This window comes from Rattus rattus, chromosome 12, assembly GCF_011064425.1.
Source record: "Rattus rattus isolate New Zealand chromosome 12, Rrattus_CSIRO_v1, whole genome shotgun sequence".
Lineage (NCBI taxonomy): Eukaryota > Metazoa > Chordata > Mammalia > Rodentia > Muridae > Rattus > Rattus rattus.
Genome location: NC_046165.1, coordinates 83,590,884 through 83,613,122, shown reverse-complemented (window position 1 = coordinate 83,613,122; position 22,239 = coordinate 83,590,884). Strand labels below are relative to the sequence as shown.

Below are 22,239 nucleotides of genomic sequence, written 5' to 3'. Positions count from 1 at the left end.
TGTGTGTCTCATTTAGTACTGAGTACCCAACAATCATTTGATCTTGGCATCTTCGTCAGCCATGAATCTCTGCCTTTACTTCTTTTCTGACTGAGGACAGACAGCACTAGTCTATGAGTTTAAACCTAAATATTTAAGAGTCAGTTGACTGTCTGTTAATTAGGATTTCATTGCTGTGAAGAGATACAACCAAGGCAATTCTTAAAATACAAACTTTTAATTTGGGCTTACAGTTTTAGAGGTCCAGTCCATTATCATGATAGCAGGAAGCATGGCAGCATGCAGGCAGACACAGTACTGAAGGAGTTGGGACTTTGATATCTTGATACAAAGGAGGGTCTCTTCCACAATTGCACTTGAGCACTAGAGGCCTCAAAGTCTGCCTACATAGCGACACACTTCCTCCAGCAAGGTCACACCTATTCCAACAAGGCCATACCTCCTAACAGTGCCACTTCTCAAGAGCCACATGTATTCAAACCACCACAGATCCCAAGTAAAATTAGTAACATAAATGTATTAAGTTCACCTTTAGTTTTTATGGCCTCCCAAGCCATTGAACTTTGACTAGACATGAGCTCCCTCCTATGCAATAAAATTCAAAAATAATTTAAAAATCCATTGGTTACCCTTTTAATAATCATACCAGTTCACTAGAGACCTTGTCTTTATTCCTAAAGGATCTTTATATATGTTAAGAGGATTTAGTGCTCATATGTTCTTTTCAATATTTTTTAAAAAAGTCCCATGTTCCTTCTGAGCCCCATAGTTTCTGATGAGGTATATATTGACATTTTCTGTTTCTTTCTGTTCCAGTCATATATTGTTTCTTTTTCTCCACTTTCAAAGTTTCATTACTGTCTTAGGGTTTCTTTTGCTGTGATTATGCATCATGACCAAAAGAAAGTTGTGGAGGAAGGGGTTTATTTCAGGTTATAGATCCACATCACAGTCCATCACTGAGAGAAGTCAAGGCAGGAACTCAAACATGGAAGGAACTGGGAGGCAGGAGCTGATGCAGCAGATATGAAAGAGTACAGCTTCCTTGGCTTGCTTAGCCTGTTTGTTTGTTTGTTTGTTTGTTTTGTATTTTGTGGGGGGAAGGGTTGGCATTCCTGACTGGTCCTGGAGTGATATCACCCACAGTGAGAGTGTTCCTCCCACAACAATCCTGAAAGAGCACTAAAAGCTTTCCATAGACAATTCTTTGGGGACATTTTTTAAAAGTTGAGGTTTCCTTTTCCCACATGACCCTAGATTGTGTCAAGTTGCCATAAAACTAGCCAACACTGCTATATTCAGTTTCAACTTTGAGTATGTCTTAGTATGTTCTGATCTTTTCAACTTGTGGCACTAATAACATTAGGTTTCTTATTAAATTTGGGGGAATTAGCAGTCATTTTTTTTCTAGTATTTTTCACTAAAATACTATTCTTTTTGTCTCCAGGATTTTGGTGATATGTCAAAATTATAATTGAGTTACAGTTTTATAGTCTCTCAGGTTCCCCTCAAGGCTCTGTATTTTTTTTAAAAAAAAGGTTATATTGTATATTTTATGTGGTTTTACTTCAATTTCCTAATTTTTTTCCTTTTTCATGCCTTCCAATGTTGAGAATGCTTTCGTTATTTTATAAATTTCCACTTGGCTCCTCAGTTTCTTTCCTGACAGTATTTAACAATGATAATTTGGACATGTGTGTAATTGCTTATAAAACACCTTAATATAATATTTTTATTTTTAACATATTTTTGTTAATCTTTGAGAGTTTAATGCAATGTACTTTGATCATATTCACCCCCTATCTCCCACAAACTCCATATAAACCAGTATGCACTCCCCATCTTCCACCTCATGTCCATACATATGTATATATATAAATGTAAATATATATGTATATATACATATACATATACATATATATATTTCTGAGTTCAATTTGTGTTGCCCATATACTCATGAGTGAGGGGCCATTGGAGTTTGGTTTCCCTCCTTGAGCAGCCCTTAAAGGTAAACAGACTCTTCTCCCAGAAGTCATCATCTCTCAATAGCTCCTTGGGTTCTTTGCGCATATTGGTTATTAGCCTTCTACTGGATGTAGGATTGGTAAAGATCTTTTCCCAATCTGTTGGTTGCCCTTTTGTCCTAATGTCAGTGTCCTTTGCCTCACAGAAGTTTTGCAATTTTATGAAGCCCCATTTAACGATACTTTATCTTAGAGCATAAGCCATTGGTGTTTTGTTCAGGATATTTTCCCCAGTGCCCATGTGTTCGAGGCTCTTCCCCACTTTTCTTCTATTAGTTTAAGTGTATCTGGTTTTATGTGGATGTCTTTGATCCACTTGGACTTAAGTTTTGTACAAACAGATAAGAATGGATCGATTTGTATTCTTCCATATGCTGACCTCCAGTTGAACCAGCACCATTTGTTGTAAATGCTTTCTTTTTTCTACTGGATGGTTTTTAACTCCTTTGTCAAAGATCAGGTGACCATAGGTGTGTGGGTTCATTTCTAGATCAATTCCATTCCATTGATCTGTCTGTTTGTGTACTAATACCATATAGTTTTTATCACTATTGCTCTGTAATACAGCTTGAGGTCAGGGACGGTGTTTCTCCCAGAAATTCTTTTATTGATGAGGTTAGTTTTCATTATCCTGGGTTTTTTATTATTCCAAATGAATTTGCAAATTGCTCTAACTCTATGAAGAATTGACTTGGAATTTTGATGGGGATTACATTGAATCTGTAGATTGCTTTTGGTAAAATGGCCATCTTTACTATATTAGTCCTGCCAACCCATCAACATGGGAGATCTTTCCATCTTCTAATATCTTTTTCGACTTCTTTCTTCAGAGACTTGAAGTTCTTGTCATACAGATCTTTCATTTGCTTGGTTAGAGTCACACTGAGGTATTTTGTTATTTGTGACTATTGTGAAGGGTGTCATTTCACTAACTTCTTTCTCAGCCTGTGTATCTTTTGAGTAGAGGAAGGTTACTGATTTGTTTTAGTTATTTTTATACCCAGCCACTTTGCTGAAGTTGTTTATCAGGCTTAGTAGTTCTCTGGTGGAACTTTTGGGATCACTTAAGTATGCTACCATATCATCTGTAAATAGTGATATTTGGACTTCTTTCTTTCCAATTTGTATCCCTTTGACCACCTTTTGTTGTCTGATTGCTCTGGCTAGGACTTTGAGAACTATATTGACAAAGTAGGGAGGAATTGGGCAGCCTTGTCTAGTCCCTGATTTTAGTGGGATTGCTTCAAGTTTCTCTCCATTTAGTTTGATATTGTCTACTGGTTTGCTGTATATCGCTTTTACTATGGGGTTTGAATTCCTGATCTTTCCAAGACTTTTAACATGAAAGGGTATTGAATTCTGTGAAATGCTTTCTCAGCATCTAATGAGATGATCATGTGGATTTTTCTTTGAAATTTTATATAGAGGATTACTTTGATTGATTTCTGTATATGGGACCGCCTCTGCATCCTTGGGTTGAAGCCTGTCTGATCACGATGGATGATCATTTTTATGTGTTCTTGGTTTCGGTTTGTGAGAATGTTATTCAGTATTTTTGCATCGATATTCATAAGGGAAATTGGTCTGAAGTTCTCTTTCTTTGTTGGGTCTTTATGTGGTTTAGGCATAAGCATAATTGTGGGTTCATAGAAGGAGTTGGGTAGTTTTCCTTTGTTTTTATTTTGTGGAATACTTTGAAAAGTATTGATATTAGGTCTTCTATGAAGGTCTGATAGAATTCTGTACCACGATGGGTTCACCATCTGGTTCTAGGCTTTTTCTGGGGGGGTATTTTTAATAACCGCTTCTATTTCTTTAGGGGTTATGGGACTGTTTAGATGGTTTATCTGATCCTGATTTAAGTTTGGTACCTGGTATCTGTCTAGAAAATTGTCCATTTCATCCAGATTTTCCAGTTTTGTTGAATAAAGGCTTTTGTAGTAGGATCTGATGATTTTTTTTTAATTTCCTCAGAATCTGTTGTTATGTCTCCCTTTTCATTTCTGATTTTGTTAATTTGGATACACTCTCTGTGCCCTCTGCTTACATTGGCTAAGGATATTTCTATCTTGTTGATTTTTGCAAGGAACCAGCTCCTGGTTTTGTTGATTCTTTGTATAGTTCTTTTGGTTTCTACTTGGTTGATTTCAGCCCTGAGTGTAATTATTTCCTGCTGTCTACTCCTCTTGGGTATGTTTACTTCTTTTTGTTCTAGAGTTTTTACCTGTGCTGTCATGCTACTAGTGTGTCCTTCCTCCTTTTTTTTTTTTTGGAAGCACTCAGAGCTATGAGTTTTCCTCTTATCACTGCTTTCATTGTGTCTTATAAGTTTGGGTATGTTGTACCTTCATTTTCATTATATTTCAAAAAGTCTTTAATTTCTTTCTTTATATCTTCCTTCACCAAGTATCATTGAGTAGAGCATTGTTCAGCTCCCATGTTTGCGTGGGCTTTCTGTTGTTATTGAAGAACAGCCTTCAATCTGATGGGATGTATGTGATTATTTCAATCTTCTGGTATCTGTTGAGGCTTGTTTTGTTAACGATTATATGCTAAGTTTTAGAGACGATACAATGAGGTGTTGAGAAGAAGGTGCATTTTTTTGTTTTAGGATGAAATGTTCTATAAATATCTTTTAAATCCATTTGGTTCATAGCTTCTGTATTCCATATAATACAGAAGTTATTCTATTTCTGTTTAGTTTCTGTTTCCATAATCTGTCCATTGATGAGAGTAGGATGTTAAAGTCTCCCACTGTTATTGTGTGAGCTGCAATGTGCTCTTTGAGCTTTAGTAAGGTTTATTTTATGAATGTAGGTGTCCTTGCATTTGAAGCATAGATATTCAGATTTGAAAATTCATCTTCATGGATTTTTCCTTTGATGAATATGAAATGACCTTCCTTACCTTTTCTTGATAACTTTTGGTTTAAAGTCAATTTTATTCGATATTCAAATGGCTATTCTAGCTTGTTTCTTATACCATTTGCCTGGAAAATTGTTTCCCAGACTTTTACTCTGAGGTAGTGTCTGTCTTTGTCTCTGAAGTGTGTTTCCTTTATGCAGTAAAATGCTTGGTCCTCTTTCCATGTCCAGTCTGTCAGTCTATGTCTTTTTATTGGGAATTGATTCCATTGATGTTAAGAGATATTAGAGAATAGTGATTGTTGTTTCCTGTTTATTTTGTTGTTAGAGGTGGAATTATGTTTGTGTGGCTCTCTTCTTTTGAGTTTGTTGCAAGATTACTTTCTTGCTTTTTCCAAGGTTTCCTTCTTGTTTTGGAATTTTCCATGTATTATCCTTTGTAGGACTGGATTTGTGAAAAGATATTGTGATATATTTGGTTTTATCATGAAGTATTTTGGTTTCTCTATCTATGTTAATTGAGAGTTTTGCTGGATATAGTAGCGTGTGCTGGCATTTTTGTTCTCTTAGGGTCTATGTGACATCTGCCCAGGATCTTCTGGCTTTCATAATCGGTGTTGAGAAGTCTGTTGTAATTCTGATAGGTCTGCCTTTATATTTTACTTGAGCCTTTTCCCTTATTTCTTTTAATATTCTCCCTTTGTTTTATACATTTGGTGTTTTGACTATTATGTGATGGAAGGAATTTCTTTTCTGGTCCAATCTATTTGGAGTTCTATAGGCTTCTTGTATATTTATGGACATCTCTTTAAGTTAGGGAAGTTTTCTTCTATAATGTTGTTGAAGGTATTTACTGGCCCTTTAAGTTGGGCATCTTCGCTGTCTTCTATACCTATTATCCTTAGGTTTGATCTTTTCATTGTGTCCTGGATTTCCTGGATATTTTGGGTTAGGACTTTTTGTGTTTTACATTTTCTCTGATTCTTGTGTCAATGTTTTCTATGGAATAATCTGTCCCTGATAATTTTTTTTCTTGTATTCTGTTTGTGATGCTTGTGTCTATGATTCCTGATATCTTTCCTAGGTTTTCTATTTCCAGGGTTGTCTCTCTTAGTGATATCTTTATTGTTTCTATTTCCATTTTTAGATCTTGAATGGTTTTATTCAATTCCTTCACCTGTTTGTTTGTAGTTCCCTTCAATTCTTTAAGGAATTTTTGTGTTTCCTCTTTAAAGACTTCTACTTGTTTACCTACGTTTTCTTGTATTTCTTTAAGGGAGTTATTTATGTCCTTCTCAAAGTTCTCTATCATCATCATGAGATGTGCTTTTAAATGCAAATCTTGCTTTTCCAGTGTGTTTGGATATCCAGTATTTTCTTTGGTGGTAGAACTGGGCTCTGATGATGCCAAGTAGTCGTAGTTTCTGTTGCTTAGGTTTCTATGTTTACCTCTCACCATCTGGTTGTCTCAGGTGTTAACTTGTCTTGCTGTCTCTGACAGTGGTTTGACCCTCCTGTAAGCCTATGTGTCAGCACTCCTGACGACATTTTCTCCCAGAGAGGTCTAGGTATAGAGAGCTGTGGTACCATCAGCTCTAGGCTTATGTAGAAAGTGGAAGGTTCCTGCCCCTGACTTCTCCTAGGTACTTGTGTCCAGAGGGCTCTGTGCGGGTTCCTCTTGTGCCAGGAATGTAAGCAGAAGTGGTGGTCTCCCCTGAGCTCTCAGGATTGTCTACACTTCTTAAAGTCCAGCTGTCTCCCCCATAGGATTTGGGTACAGAGAGCTCTGGGACCGGTTCAGCTCTGGATACAGGCAGAAACCAGAAGGGTCCTGTCACAGACTCCTCTGGGCTTTTTGTGTTCTTAAGGCTCCAGAATAAAGACAAGCACAGTGTTTCCAATTGTCCCTCGGAGCAGAAGTGTTGGTCTTTCTTCTGCTCTCAGGTCTGTCAGTTCTCTGGCGACTTGATTTCAGCTCTGGGCAATAACAGAGATTCTTCATAATAGAATCTACGTGCATGGAACTCCATGGTATTCTTGTCTAACCCTTTACATTCAGAGTCTATGTAGTCATAACTGTATAATCATCTGTTTAACTATCTACACATGAAGTTATGCAATCCTCAGCCTATCTCCATCCAGTCTTCTTACCCCTCTCTGTTGTGATCAAACATAATCTGCTCTGGTTCAGAATCTTTTCAGTGAAACCTGGTAGCATACCAAACTAGAGGAATTTCAGGTTTTATGGAAACCATACATATCAGAACTGGGCCGTCTTGTTTATATAGTTTATGTAATAATGTCTCCATTAGGAGATTTGTTTACTTTTAATGAAAGTTTTGGGGGGTTTGTTACCAGAGCTAGTCAGTGCTGGCCTGCTTCTTCTTGGCTGGTCATGAGCAAAGACAATTGGAAATCGTGTGCTTGTCTTTACCCTGCACAGTGGAGTTGCCAGCAGATGGCCTAAAGCACTTCCGTGCCTGTCTGAGGTAGTGAAATTAAGTTTCTGAATAAGGATGTTGAACATTTTATTGGTGTAGGCTTAAATTATCTTCCAATGCACTGTGGGGCCAGGAGAGCCTTTAACTGGTGGCTGTCATTATGTGGAATTTTCTAACACTTATGAGGCACAGAAACTTGCTCGGATGATCACTGGAGCAGTCTGTGGCCTCTCTCATGAATAAGGCATGCAGTGCAATCACAGTGGCACAGCCAACACACTCATATACAGAGCGTCTGTTAGCCTGTCAATTAACATAAGAGGGGAAACAAAATTTTAGGCTTATTTCTATTACTAATCCACTGCTCATTTAAAAGACCTGTCTAGAACGTGTTTGGTTAATCCATGGATTTTTAATGTAGGAATTTAATGCCCACTGGGTGAAGAGATTGTCAAGAATACTCATCTCAGCTTAAAGACAGATGTTCGACAAGAAGATTGAAGGCGCTGTCTGCCCAGTATGGAAAACCCAGTTCTGGTTCCCTGAAATGGCCACTTAGGAGATTAAGAGCTTATGTTCACCATCATCTAAAAGGGAGAGTATACAACCTTTAAATGTGTACATTCAAATTCAATTATTTTTGAATAAATGATGTTTTACATGCCTTATAAACTAAATATATAAAGACGTAGGTGGAGGGAAATTACCTTCCTATTTCTATGACCATCTGTCGAGTCCTGTTCTTTTATATTTTTCTAATTTTAAGCACCTTAGCCTGAATTTGGTACATTCCTTCTTTCTCAAGAAAAATCCTTGCATGATTTGCATACAGAATCAAGATGGTCTCCAATCCTTTAGGGCATGAGGCACAGAGCAAATGCACAGCTCTTCAAATAGTTATCCAATGGAGACCAGACAGAGTGATTGGCATCCTCTCCCTCTCCACTGGGGACCTCTTAAAGGCTGTGTGCCTGCTACCTGCCTCCTAATGAGCCATTTCCTGGATGTCTGGGAATGAGAGCCACCGTAGCCCAGCTTCCTTCTGTAATTGGCAGTGTTTTGAGCATTTGTTGGTGTTATGGTGCAGTTATTGGCTGTCCCTTCCTCTGACCCAGCAGTTAGTTTCTCTGTGACCTGTCTCTTTGTATATTCTTCTGCCTTTCTCCAGAGATTTCGAGTGCCTGCTCTTCCCTTAGACCTTCATTTTTCTCAGGTTATGTCTCCAGCACACTTTTTTTTTTCAAACTAAGTGAGAGATTTTTCTCTGTTGATGTTGGAATTTGAGCCTAACCTGCATGAAGCATCACCACTGAGCCTTAAATTCCTACCAGCTTCCATGTGAAGAGAATGTGGTTTAACCTGGACAGATTTGGGTTTCTAGAATATCAAAAAGATTTATTATTATTAGAGATCTTATTTTACTCTATTTTGGATCACTGTCTTATCACATTATCCAGGGTTTAAAAAAAATCCAATGTGATGAAATTATTCTTTTGAAACTCAAAAATAGCTGGCAATATGTCTTTCTCTTGGCATGTTTGAAATTGGACAGACACAAATAAAGATAACCAAGTTGTAAACAGAAATATCCAATCTTGAGCTCAATGGAGGTATTAATATACTGAAGAATCTATTTGGGGGATTCTAATTTCCCTAACAAAATGTATGCCCTTCTGGGATATGACTTATGGAGGTAGGGTGTCAGCAAATTTCCTTGAACTCCTCCATGCCTGTCATAGTGACAAATTGTTACCTGGGTGGTCTGCCCGAGTAAACCCCACTGTTTGAAGGCAGCATCTCCTTGTGGGTTTTCAGGAACACAAAGCACCTAAGAAACAACCACCAGAGATTAGCAGACATGTGGGTACCTCTCTCTACCTGACAGTTATTGACACTTGGTGACCAAGAATATCCTTCAAGAATCTGATTTGAAATGAGCATTATTTTGGGGGGGGGTACACACTTTGGAGACAGACATCTCTTTAGTTTTGTGGTTTAGGAGAAAGTTTCACTTTCTATGATTTTATTTACCCATCTGCTCATTCATTCTCAGAGCCAGTCATCATTTGGCATCAATAAACCAACACATATTGAGAGCCAACTACATACCAGGCACTCTGCCAATAGCTACACATAGTGTGCTCGCCTTCTTATACTTGTACTTGAGTGAGACTAAATCATTAAACTTGACAAAGAAATTGATGTTTGAGCAACATGTAATAACAAGCATGAAAATTACTGATGATGATAAAAAGAAGTCTGATATGTTATGGGGTAGCATAGATGGCGGGTTAGCTTGGGAATGACATTAAGTAGTGAGACCAGGAAACATTTCTCTGGTGGCATTCAAGCTGAGTCTTTTCCCAGAAGAGGGAGTGACAAGTACTGAGCCCTGAATCATGGAAAGGAAGCTGTAGGAGCTATGGGGTGTGGGGTGGGGTGGGGTAGGGGACTAGAAAGTCACAGAATGGTAGTTCCCACCATGTTTAGAGACAGTGCTTTCCTGGAGGGTTATGTGGAGTTATAGAAATGTTCAGAGGCAGCAAGAAGTGGACAATAGATGGAAGGATGAATCTGGGGCTTATGAGAAAATGGGAAGTTAGGTTATGGATGGATAAAATAATTCATGTGTCATAACTGACTGTGGAATTGTTAGTGATTCTTTGATTCCCAGAGATAGAGACTGCAGAAGGGTAACAGCCTTGCTGAGAGATGAGGAGATAAAGGGGAGGTAAAAAGAAATTACATCTGTGTGCATGTATGTTTGTTTGTGTGCACACTTGTGAGCAATGTATCCCCCTCCTCAATGTGGGAACAAGACCAAGGATGAGGGTTGAGAAACAATGGATTCATATGACTAATCCTTGGAATCAGATTCTGTAGACCAGCATTAGGGTGCAGATCTGAGTTTACTGCATGGTATATAATATTATATACAGTGCTGAGCCAATCCCAAGCCCCTAAATCCTCAGCCAATTGTATCTCACCACACTGTCACCATGTTCTAATGAAAGCCATGCCTGATGTGATAATACACTAGGGGGAAGGGGAGGGTGGGGAGAAGAGGGATGAATGGGGGAGGGAAAGCATTGTCACTGGTTACAACTTCTGGGATGATAGGAGGAAGCAGTCACTGCCCTGGCCTTGGTTCCTTTTGCGGTCTCACCAGTGTTCTGGGAGCCATCTTAGATCTAATCCTATGTGAGGCAGGTCAGGACTTTTCCAGGAGTCCCAGGAACCTGTGGAACCTCGCTCTCCATTCCACTTTTTTCTTCACAAGGTTGACCTTACTTCCCCCACACCAAAACGCACTTAAGTAGTTGTACTAGCAATCAGGAACATACACAGAGAGCTCCTTGACAACTGGGAGTCAGCTTTCCAGGAAACTTGGGACAAGACACATTATCTCTAGCTGCCCAAGAGGTGGCATATTGTTGAACCTGTCACATGTCCCTTTGTACATGTGCCATGGCCCCAATAAAAATCACATTCTCTCTGTCCCCACTCTCTTCTCCCTCCAGAGGTTGCCTCTGGGCACTCTCCTTTTTAATAATAAACCTCCCATGTGAGATGGGTCCAATGGTATAATCTTTTTAGACCCACCACCTAGTACTGTCAAGTAGACTATGAAAGCATATCAAGTATCCATGTGAAAGCATATCGGTCAGCCATTAGAAGAAATATATATATATATATATATATATATATATATATATATATATATTGTGTGTGTGTGTGTGTGTGTGAGAGTGTGTGATAGAAAATAAGAAATTTAATGAAATTTAAAGAGGAACCAGATGCTTGAGGTTTAAATACCTACCCCCAGGTAAGGGGGAGCAGGTAAGTTGTACCGAATCCCTAGTGGCCTAAATGATTTCTAAAAAGAGAGAATGAGGTGAGAGGACAGTGACCTGGGACAGAGATGCTCTGCTCTTCCTTCTGAGGTAGGACTTGGATCTTTTTGGTTAAGTCAACAGCAAGCCTGGAGGATGGCTGCTTCTCTTTGACAGCCATTTATACAGATGAGTTGGAGGCTCAGAGACGTTTGGGGACTATCCTAGGATCCACAGAATTTGCTCTGAGCCGTGAAGCCAAGGTCTGCCATGAAGCTAATACACATTTCTGCTCAGAAAATGTATGATCCACTTACGTGTAATAGCAATGACTGTGGTTATTAATGTCTATGGATGTTGTGTAGTCCCGAGTTCTCAAGATAAAGATCTGACCACAAGTATCATCTGAGGCAGTTGCCTGTGTGAAAAATGTGTTCCCCATGAGCGGCTAAGGTGACACACTGCCAAGCTTGGTGGAAAGGGCTTACAATGGTAAAATTTTAATAAAAGTCATAGGATCATTTAGATAGTAAGGTTAATGAAGGACATGTAAAATGAGTAGGAATCTTTAGTCATCTTGTCAGACACTGGGACTGTGAAATTCTAAAGTAAAACAACTGTGGGGACCAATGAGGTTAAGACTGATAGTATGAAAAAAGCTGAAGGAAGAAATTATCGTGAGAAAGGCCAGTTTACAGAAAAGAAGGGGACTGATATTTAAAATATGGAAACGATTTAGTGTTTGCTTTTCTTGTGCTCACCAAAGTCATGAGGAGGGAGGTGAAAGGTCAAATGGGGATGGCTCCAGGAAGTGAGGAGAGGCCTCTTCAGTTGACAGAGGCCTGTGAGCATACAGGGTTTTATCAATTAGATCCTCAAATGTTGTAGAGGTCAAGCAATTGCTGCATGGATGTCTAAATGCTGGAAGGCCACCTCTCCACCATCACTAGGACACCTTTTAGGTAAATAAATCTCAATTGTTTTCCTAAATAAAGCAGAGTACAGACCGTAGAGACTTACTCATTTAAAGGACACGCTCAGCGAGACTTAATTTCAGAGGAGCCGAAGAGTCCCAGGAAGGCAGTTCATCTGTGCTCGGTTATCTTCGCCTTAGTCTTATGTATTGCAGGGGTCAGTTACCATTTGGGATAAGAGAATCCATGGTTACCCTGGAAATAAAGTGCTGCTGGCAGGTCTGAAGTGGCACTTAGGCGAGTATTAAAGCTAGGAAAGCCCCAGGCTCCATTCACACAGGTGAAACATTTTTAGTTCAGCTGGGCCTTCGGCAGTCCTAAGGGTGGAACTCATTCATTCAGTTGTCCATGCTGGTGTATGGTTGAAGCTTTCCTTTCAGCTACTAGCTAGGACTTGAGAGGCTGTCTTTGTTGATTGTGACTTTGTCCTACAGGCAAACCATGGAAGATGTATAGAATGGCGGGACTTTTCTAGAGTGTCTAGAAGGGTGCCTTACATCAAGGAGTTTTGGATGCATTCATCTCCAGGATGATTAACGGGCTACATAAACTTTAGTAATAGCAGTTTTCTCACTTACGCAGGCAGTACAAACTGCTATTGTATTTTGCATTCTTTCTGAGCATTAACCAGGATAGCACATCCACAGTGTTAAATAAGGTTCCTGTACAGAGCAACGCTCAGCAGATAGTAGCAATTAAGGACTATTTTTGTTAGTGAAGGTGCTCACAAGGATGCTGCTACTCCCTGGCTGTTTCGAAAGTTGTTTTTCTGAACTATTATATAGGAAGAGCACCAGCATCTTTAGACTCATGTTGGGGTTAAATACATATGTTAGCCCAGTGGCTAGCTCATTCTGCATACTCAGTAGTGCTAGCCACTACTTTATAGGTGTTATTAAAATTATATTACACATAAAGGCAACTATAATAAATTCAAATAAAGAAGTAGACTAGATAGAGAAACTACCTTTTAGAGATGAGAGAAAAAGGGATTTACATTAACATTGTTTTTCCTGATCTCGAGTTGATTGAGACATTGCTATTTAGCTTGGTAGAACATCAGTGGCAGCAGACACTCTCATGGTTCATTTATGTCTTTTCAGAACTAACCATTACATGCATCCTGGCTCCCTGGCTTTCTGGCTTTCTGGCTTCTTGGCTTTCAGCTATTAACACCTGAGACACCGTTTGGACTTTTCTCTATTGACTATAGCCTAGGAATGGGGTGACACAAATGTGTTAGGGAAGTTGTCAGACCTCCTAAGCAGCCATAGCTTCTTTTCTTCTCAGTTGGGCTACTGCACTGGCTTCCATGTTCTTTCATGGAATGAAACCTGGCCACAGTGATTATGTCCTGAATGAACATTTTCTCAATCTGCCTTTTTTTGTGTCTCATTCTGAAGCCCTTACCTGCACTTGAATTGTTGACTTCGGTCTCCTCCTGGAGGAATTCGACTCAGATACTCAGTTTCACATGGGGAAAGTACAATTTGTAGGCCTTTTGGATGAACAAATGAAATCAAAGATGCTATGACTTTGGTTCAACACAAGCTACTCTATATAAATGACTTTTCTACTGTGAGCACATAGAGTGACGTCTACTCAAGTCCCTGCTGAAAGCTGATGGGGTCCTCACCTTACATTATTATCTAGGATCCAGTGGGGGTGCATACATTGCTGTCTTCCTCTAACACTTCTGTAATTATTTGATATCTCATTTCCTTATCTGTTTATGCCCTGCGTGACCAACACTAGGATATCAACTCACAAGTACAGAGATATGGCCTATCTTCTCCAAATCAAATCTATCTGAAACGTAAACGTGTTGTACTCAGTCGCGCTCGGCATGCGGCGGGAGCTCGGTAAACAGTTGCTGAATGGATTGGTGAATGGATTAGCCTGTGCTCAGCATTCCCATTTACAAGAAATTGAAAAAATAATATAGAATCCCCGGGATTCTTCTCCTGGTGTTGAACTGTACATAGTACAATGTTAAAACCAGAAAGCAGCTAGAGAAATTAAATTGGGTCCCACTGGCAGAAGTCCCATGATTCTTGCTTCTCTCTTTAAACAAAGTCTCTTTCCATGTCCAAGGCCTTTTATAATCTTGGTCTTCTCAACTCTTAATTTCCATCTCTGCCTCTTCCCTTGCACTAGACTTGAATTTCCTGAATTTCAAGGCATTAACTGCTTCCATTCGCCCACCTTATGTTCCCCAGTACACTTTTCTTTGCCCTGACGTGTTCCCCTTAAGCCTAGGTCTCCCTTCAAGTCTCGGCTTAACACCATCTCCTCAGGTACCTCAGCAGGCTTCACATTCTCTTTCCCCAACCCTCATTTCTTTTATCAGTAGCACCAATCAAATTTATCATTGAGAATCCTATATGTCTTACTTGTCTGTTGTCTGAGTCTTTGATCTTTAGGTAAACTCCAAGAATCCCTTTGGGCTGTAAAAATTTCAACCTTCTATTGGCTTGAAGTCCATTCTCATTTTATTACTTAATTCAACTTTGCACAGCCAATCACTTTAAAGAACTGAGTATCACACAGTTCAGTAGCTTTTTTTCCACACGCAACCAGATCATCTCATATCGCCAGCCTATGTGGGGAACATTTGCAACCCTACTTCATAGACTGAGTGATAGCAGTAATGGCAGTGACCAGTGAAGAAGGCGCTGTGGCCCTTTGTACTGGTTTTCCATCATGAGCCTCTGACACCAGCCACAGCTTGGAGGATAGTTCCTGCTCACGTTGACAACAATCTTCATCATACAGGTGCCTCCCAGGATTTCTGTTTCCCCTCTTCACTCTCAGTTTTCCAGGAATTGAAAGGGGTCATGGAAGGATTTGTGTCTTGTCTCTGGTACATGGTCTGAAGTGTTTAGTTTCTACTGGCAGGAACACCTGTCATGTAAAGTCACCTTCAGTGGGCAGACTCTACCAGTGGGGGTTGATGTGGGTAGATTAAAACCCCACTTCTTATTTTTCTAATCTCAAAGTACCTTTTGCAATTAGAATAATCGTTTGTGTGGGGAGGGTTGTGCGTGTGCACGAGCATAAACATCTATGTGGAGGTTGGAGAGCGGCCATGGCTACCAATGCTCATCAGCAGACTATCTTTTGCTCAGGTGTTCTGCTTTTTCACCTTGCTTTTTGAGACAGTCATTTTGTTAGATTAGGCCGTCTGGCTAGGCTAGGCTGACTGACCTCCTGTGCTAGGCTAGGCTGACTGACCTCATGTGTTAGCCTAGGCTGACTGGCTCCATGTTCTAGGTTTGGATGGGTGGACCTCATGTGTTAGGCTAGGCTGACTGACCTCCTGTGCTAGGCTAGGCTGACTGGCCCCAGAGCCTCGGGGATTGGCCATTTCTACCTCCACACTGCTATGATCATGAGTGTGTACCTCCACACTCCACTTGTTTTGTGCATTCTGGGACTGGAACTCTGCTCTTTATATGAGTAGTTACTGACTGAGCTACACCCCATCCCACTTCCTATTTCTTGATGGAAAATTCCAGAGCAACACTGCTCTGAGACCGTGGTGGGGCTGAGATTCCTCTGCCTCCTCCAGTGGCACCATGGGATCCACCCATCTATTGTTGTTGCTTCTTTGATTTGTTTTGCTCTTCCTTTATCTCATTCTCCCATTCATCACCTTGACCGGCTTCCCAGCATCCCACTCAAGCCAGCTGCTTATGTCCCAGGCTCCAGAGCCTGACTTCAGAGACCCCACATTTGGACATCGCACATTACGTGTCAGGAGGTGCTCTATTCATCATAGTATCAATCTGACTTTCTACTCTTACCCCCAGTGACAAAGGGCAACTGAAAGAATGAGATGCTAAATGTTTGCCCAGGTGCGTTTGCCGAGCCCCCACCACCCCAGATGGTCTCCACAGCATTATCTTTCTTACACTTACAGACTATGGCTATGGAAGAGTCCTAAGGCTTTGGAGAAATCACTGGGGAGGAAAGAGGAGGCAGGAAAATGTCAGTGTGGGAAGTCTAACTTAGGTGGTCTGTTCACCAGAACCCTCTTCCTACCTGTGTTCTTCAACTCTCCCAGAAAGCAAGTCAGTTAACATCTTGACACCACCAATGAGCAGTGAACCTGAGAATCCACATTCAATCTTGGTAATCCCAGGCCTATGGATGATTCTGATTATTCCTTCTTTCTCTTCCTCCATAAAGGCCAAAGGACTAAGCCAGTTTAGTGAAATCCCTGTTTAATTAAGGCAGCCCTTTATTGTGATGCTGCACTGGCCTGTGAAAGCATGTCTGTATCTCAGTCATGGAATTCTATTGGTCAGAGCCCCAAAGAGCTTTGGGCCTGTGACAGATAGTCTGTTATCACGGGGTATGAGCTTTGGAGAGCTCACGACTATATATGAAGGAGAGGCCACTTTCTCCTCCTGCACTGGGCTTTAAGAAGCTGTCTAAGCTTGTAACGTAAGAAACAGGGCAGAAGAGACATGGACTGGATGACAGTCAGCTCCACCTACCACCCCCCACCCACTGTGAAGCAGTGTTTAGGGCTAAATTTTACTTCCAAGGTACCAGGAAGTCTTTTTCTCTTATCTCTACTTACAAATCTTTTTCCACACTATATATTTTTGAGATCTGTTTAAAACACGTTTCAAAACACCAATCTCATGGTGTCTCTCTGTCCCCACCCCTACCCCAAATCCTACAGTGCTTTCCTTAAAATTCTTTCAGATAAAGAGAGAGGCCTTATGACGGCTTCCAAGTAGTTTTAATTCCTGCACCTATAGGTAGGCTCACCTGCTGTGAAGCCTCCCTTAGTGTTTATGCTATAGAAGCTCAACCACTCCTGCCTCCTAGATCAGATCAGAGCTAACATTTGCCTGATTCTACTTGGCTGTGCCTCTTTCTTTCAGCCTGGTCCTCCTTTAGTTGGGTAGTGCCTAGGTCTGAAGCTCTTTTATTTTTCTCCCTGGCTGGATCAGACAGATGCTTCTGTGCCTCTTTCACAAACAGTGTATCAAGGGTGTCAATATGCTTACAGAGATCTCTCCTAACAGAATGTGGGCTTCTTATTAGAGAGCCTGTTTCTACTTTATCAGATCAGTATTTCATCCTTGACTTGAGCTGAGCTGTGATAAGGACTTGGGTGGTCAGAACAGGTGAAAGGTTAACTAAACAAAGAATACTAGGAACAGGATGCAAGTGTGTGTGTGTGTGTGTGTGTGTGTGTGTGTGTGTGTGTGTGTGTGTGTGTGTGTGTCTGGGGGTGGAGGGCAGGAGACAGGGGCATGGATGTTAGAAGAATTGCATTTAACATTTATTCTCTCATGGTTAAAGCCAACAGGATCCTATAGTTATGATTCTTCATTGCTCAGCCAGTTTGTATGCAATAACTTTATTGAGGTCAAATAGATATCACAATACAGATTTATCCAACAGGAGTTAAGAAACTAGTTACAGATAATATTTAAGACACAGGATATTTTGTGCTAAACTGTTTCCAACACCACAGATCACACAAACAATTTGTACATCACTTACAACTTTATCTAGAAACACAGGTGCTTAGCTTGTCCTTCCTGTTGGGACTTCTTGTTTCAATCGAGTTAGAATAAAGAAATGAAGATTGGCATTTTCTTGATAAGGAATATGTTCTGGAGAGTCTTTCATGAGAACCCTCTTTGGGAATAAAGTGACAAAAGCCATTCTTAATTTATGTATACACAAATCTAAATTAGTAATTCTGTTAAGCTATAGCTTGATATTTCTAACAATTAGATTGAACAATATATTAGTTTCAAAAATAAACAAAACCAAACATTTGACTTGTCACATAGAACAACATAGCATGTTTCTTAATACTACTTAAACTATAGTGTCTAAATCTGCCTCTCTGGATGCAATGAAAGTGCCATTCTGCAAACAGAGGGTCCTTGGGCATTATCAGTCATGGCTCACAAGAGCCACAAAACACCATAGAAAGTTACAAGAATGTAAATATTTACTTAAGTTAATCAAATAAGTATTGGGCAGTCACCATAGTCACACTGACTATCTACAAATAGGAAAACCTCCCAGACCTTTGCTCTAATGCATTCAGAACTTGGCTAAAGTCAAAGAGACAAACTTGCAAAGTCTACAAAGACATGCATACATGTCTTTAAATGCTCACTTAACAAACTCATGATGCAAACTGAAAAGTCTCCAAAAGTACAGTCAAACATTTATTGTGTGAGACAATGCTTACTCATGCATTAAATCATACAAACATTTTTGATCGAGTGAAAACAGTAGAGAATAAATATCTAAAACAGAGTTGCAGTCTTAAAGGTCTTCAACTAAAAAATAGTAACACATGCACAATGCGATTCATGAAATAGTCTTCTAGAAATCAGTAAAATATCTGTTGCATCAAAACACATACGAAAACTCAGTACTATTTATGGTACTTTACACACATTACATACTAGAGACTTTAGGCTACAAAGTGCTTCTACTATTTTACCACACATACAAAGCGACCATAAAGGTGTCTGTGTGTAGAACCAGGTACTTTCGAGTTACCCATCCGTGATGAATAATGTATCTCTTTATGACATCTCATTTCTAAGTCCCATTTATCACCACCCAGGCCCTTCTGTCTTAATGAGGACTACAGATCTCTAATTTACATTCAACATTCTCCGCATTAATAATTGATTGAAACTCTTAAAAAATTCTTCTGCTACTGAAATGGAAGGTGGTGAGGCTATCACCAGAAGAATCTGGGTGATACTCGGTTATATTTGATTGTTAAAGGAAGTGGGACCACTAGGCTGTTGGCCAAACTCATCAGATGTTGGCCCCAGACTCGCCTGCTGAGTGTACCCACCACTTGACCCATAACTGTCTTGGTTGTAGCCGCCTTGATTGTAGCTGCTGGAGTGCTTCTCCATGGGGTCGGAAAGGTATCTCTGTCCCGAGGAATGCCAGCCAGTCTCCTTGAAAACAAACCAAATGTTTCCAGCCCAGAGGATAAAGTTCAAAAACCCGAAGACCTGAGGGAGAGTCAGAGCAAGTGGTTAAAGGACTAGACAGGGACTCTAGAAGAGCCTGTTCACAGCGATTGGAACCACTGTTTGATTTATGTCAGACACTACATGAAGGGTTTTTATCTATTGATTCCCTTAGTCTAAGAGTGTTATCATGTATTATATGCCTATATTAAAATGTAGAAACAAAATTCAGTAAGGAAAATAATCTCTTTCAAGGACACATGTCTTGGTAAGCACTAGATCTGTGATTCAACTCTTTTCTGTCTGCTCCAGAGTCCAAGTCCTTACCAAAGCCATCCCTATCTTCACAGATTAGCCATTCTTAATTTGTATAAAGTAAGAGTCAAGTCATGTATAATGGAGTATTTTCAGTTTAATAACGGTGCATTAATTGATAAGGTCCCCATCTATTTAGGACTAGAGGCACTCCTCGTCCAAATGAGTTGGTTCACAAGAGCACAGAATACATAATGGTACAGGTGATGGATGAACACATGCATGTTTGAACACATAGTAGCAGAATCTCTAAATGGCTGTGCTTCTCCTTCTCACCGTCAGAAGTAAATGCTAACAACATATTATGAATGGAGTGTAGGATATAAAGAAGAGTGAAATGCTTTTAGAAAAATAGCTGTGAGGATTTCCTATGCAAATTTAGCTTTTTCTCAAGAACTTTGCTGGTAAGTCACAGGACCTGTGTTGCTTCCTCAGGGTCAGGTGTTTGCCAGAGGTAGAACTGTTTATGATTGCAAGAGGCTTATTTAGGAATTGCATAATATATCAGTTATTCATTCGTCATTGGTTGACTACATAAGAGGCACTCTATTCTAACAACCCTATGGGGACAACAAGGCAACAACAGCATTGTACACATCGGTCACACTGGAGAATATATTTGGTTACTACTCCAGCGTGACATTGTCTAGTTAAAATGACATCTTGGTTAGTCTGGTGTGTCATGTGTCATATGTGTGTGTGTGTGTGTGTGTGTGTGTGTTGTATGTGTATGTATGTGTATGTATATGTATGTATGTATGCATGTACGTAATTGTGTGTGTATGTATGTAGTGTTGGCATCCTCAACACCTCAACATGCAGGGACATAAGGTCTTAGATCAAGGGTATAACTAAAGTAGTCCAGTGTTTTCACAGCAGGTATATCACAGCATCCCCTGACAGCGAGCTGAATGACAGCGGAGTGAAGGTAATATTTCTGTCTTGGGGGATAGCTGAGAGTATTCAAGTGGATGTGTATAAAGCTGGACACATTAGTAAACACTAAATGGTAAATCAGACTTTGAATCATGTTCTATAGTAGTCTATGAATTGTGTTTAGTTGAGTGCCACCATTGCAGACATGGAAAGAATCTTTTACTGTGAGGACATATTCTTGAGAAATGATTACAGAGTAGACTCCCAGTTGATCTCATTGAAGACTGATCCTCAAGATCTCACCCCCCACTTTGTTTTCCACTGCAAATTCTTGTTTTCTTTAACGGTAATATAGAACCTCAGGTTGCTTGGTAGGGATGATATGAAACATAAGTAAATCATTCCTCATAGTTGTATAATCAGCAAATTAGTTAATCCCCAACAAAACTTTTACACAGAATATTTATATCATGTGTACAATCACTAGGATATTTTTCATTTAAAAAGATGCCTTGGTTTAATTCTGTATTTGTAAGTCTATGCTAACATATGGTTAAAAAACTATAAAATGATCTCTTCTGATATAAAGGGATGACTCTGCCTAGAGATGTGATTTTGTCTATTTGCCTGTCTTGGTCATTCTCCATTGCCTTGCTACTACTACATTTTTTAAAAGGGCCCAACTTAAAATTAAAAATTCAGAACATTCTCTGGGGATGTGCAAGGACATCATTTTCCTGTCACAATCATCATGGAAGTACCAAAAATCCCCATTGGCTGGTATATTTGGGAACACATGGGTCTTTAAATCCTGCTATTTGTTCTATTTGAAATTGGGAGAGATTTTATTTAAGCTGGTGTGTGAGGACATTAGAAAGACAGTATGAGCCTGTACATAACATGAAAAAGAACTGAGATGTAAAATGTGGTTATCCATAAAACATGATGATCAAGTTACCTGGAGTAAAGCTGAAAAAGCACAAGTAGAAATTATGGGCAGAGTGTAGTTATATTTAGTGATGATTGGATAAAAGCTGAGAAATTGCAGTCTTTTCCCTCTGCTGGTTTTTTTTTTTAACACTATATAAGAAATGAATGCCAAGTTCTTGACTCTTTCAGGTAATTCTTATTCTGCATTTCTACACACTGGGCAGCATGCAAAGAGTTTGCCCCGGGATTTTAATTCTGTCAACAGGCGTGAAGTCTACTGTATAATTGTCTACAGTTTTCAGATGGCAACAGAGAGGTTTTAGAGAATTGATTTGCTGTTCATAAAGTCAAGCAACTGTTTCTTTGTAGAGCCAGGACCCATCCTTGAAGACCACCCTAACACTGTCCCTTTAGCTTTATTAAATAGTAACACCCCATTCTACCATGACAGGAGTTAAATCCAGAAACTTTTTCCCAGGATCCTTAACATCATCTCCCTGCATCTGTAATGTCTAAATACTTCACATGTGTCAAAGAAAATAATTTTGTTATCACAGTAGAAAATACTTATTATTTCACGACCTTTTTTCCTGTAGAGCTCACAGACTGAAGTGGGTACATGGTTCTTCCTTCAGAACTTGTACTTGCCCAGCAAAGGTGAGTTTTGTGAGCCATGCTTTGACTACACAGTGCCTAAAGCTAGTTACAATGGACTCTTGACCCCAGAGGGGCCAGTGGGAAGCTCTCAACCAGACATTTGTAACTGGACTCAAGTGAGTTAAGTTTAGTTTAAGCAGTTTCCTTGGATGATTTTTGTGGTATCTGTTCTCCCCTTCCTTTTTGTCAGTTCTGGGGATCATCTAAGCAAGCTTGGGCTGTGAGCGCCTGCACCCACTGAGCTATCTCATTTGCCAAAGCTGTTTCTTTGTATGTATATATATATATTCAAACTGTGGGTACCTAGCTTCTCCCATATACACAAGAAAAATCTCTAAACTCTGT

At 39.8% G+C, this 22,239-nt stretch overlaps 1 protein-coding gene across 2 annotated transcripts in view; it reads right to left on the bottom strand.

The window, feature by feature from the left end:
• Positions 1–17,497: 17,497 nt before the first annotated feature.
• Synpr (synaptoporin) overlaps positions 17,498–22,239 on the bottom strand; it is a 324,758-nt gene continuing 320,016 nt past the window's right edge. For both annotated transcript variants that reach the window (XM_032918342.1, XM_032918343.1), the window contains one exon: positions 17,498–19,158. In XM_032918342.1, coding sequence (XP_032774233.1) covers positions 18,901–19,158 — 258 coding nt within the window. In that variant the 3' untranslated portion in view covers positions 17,498–18,900. The remainder of the gene's footprint in view (positions 19,159–22,239) is intronic.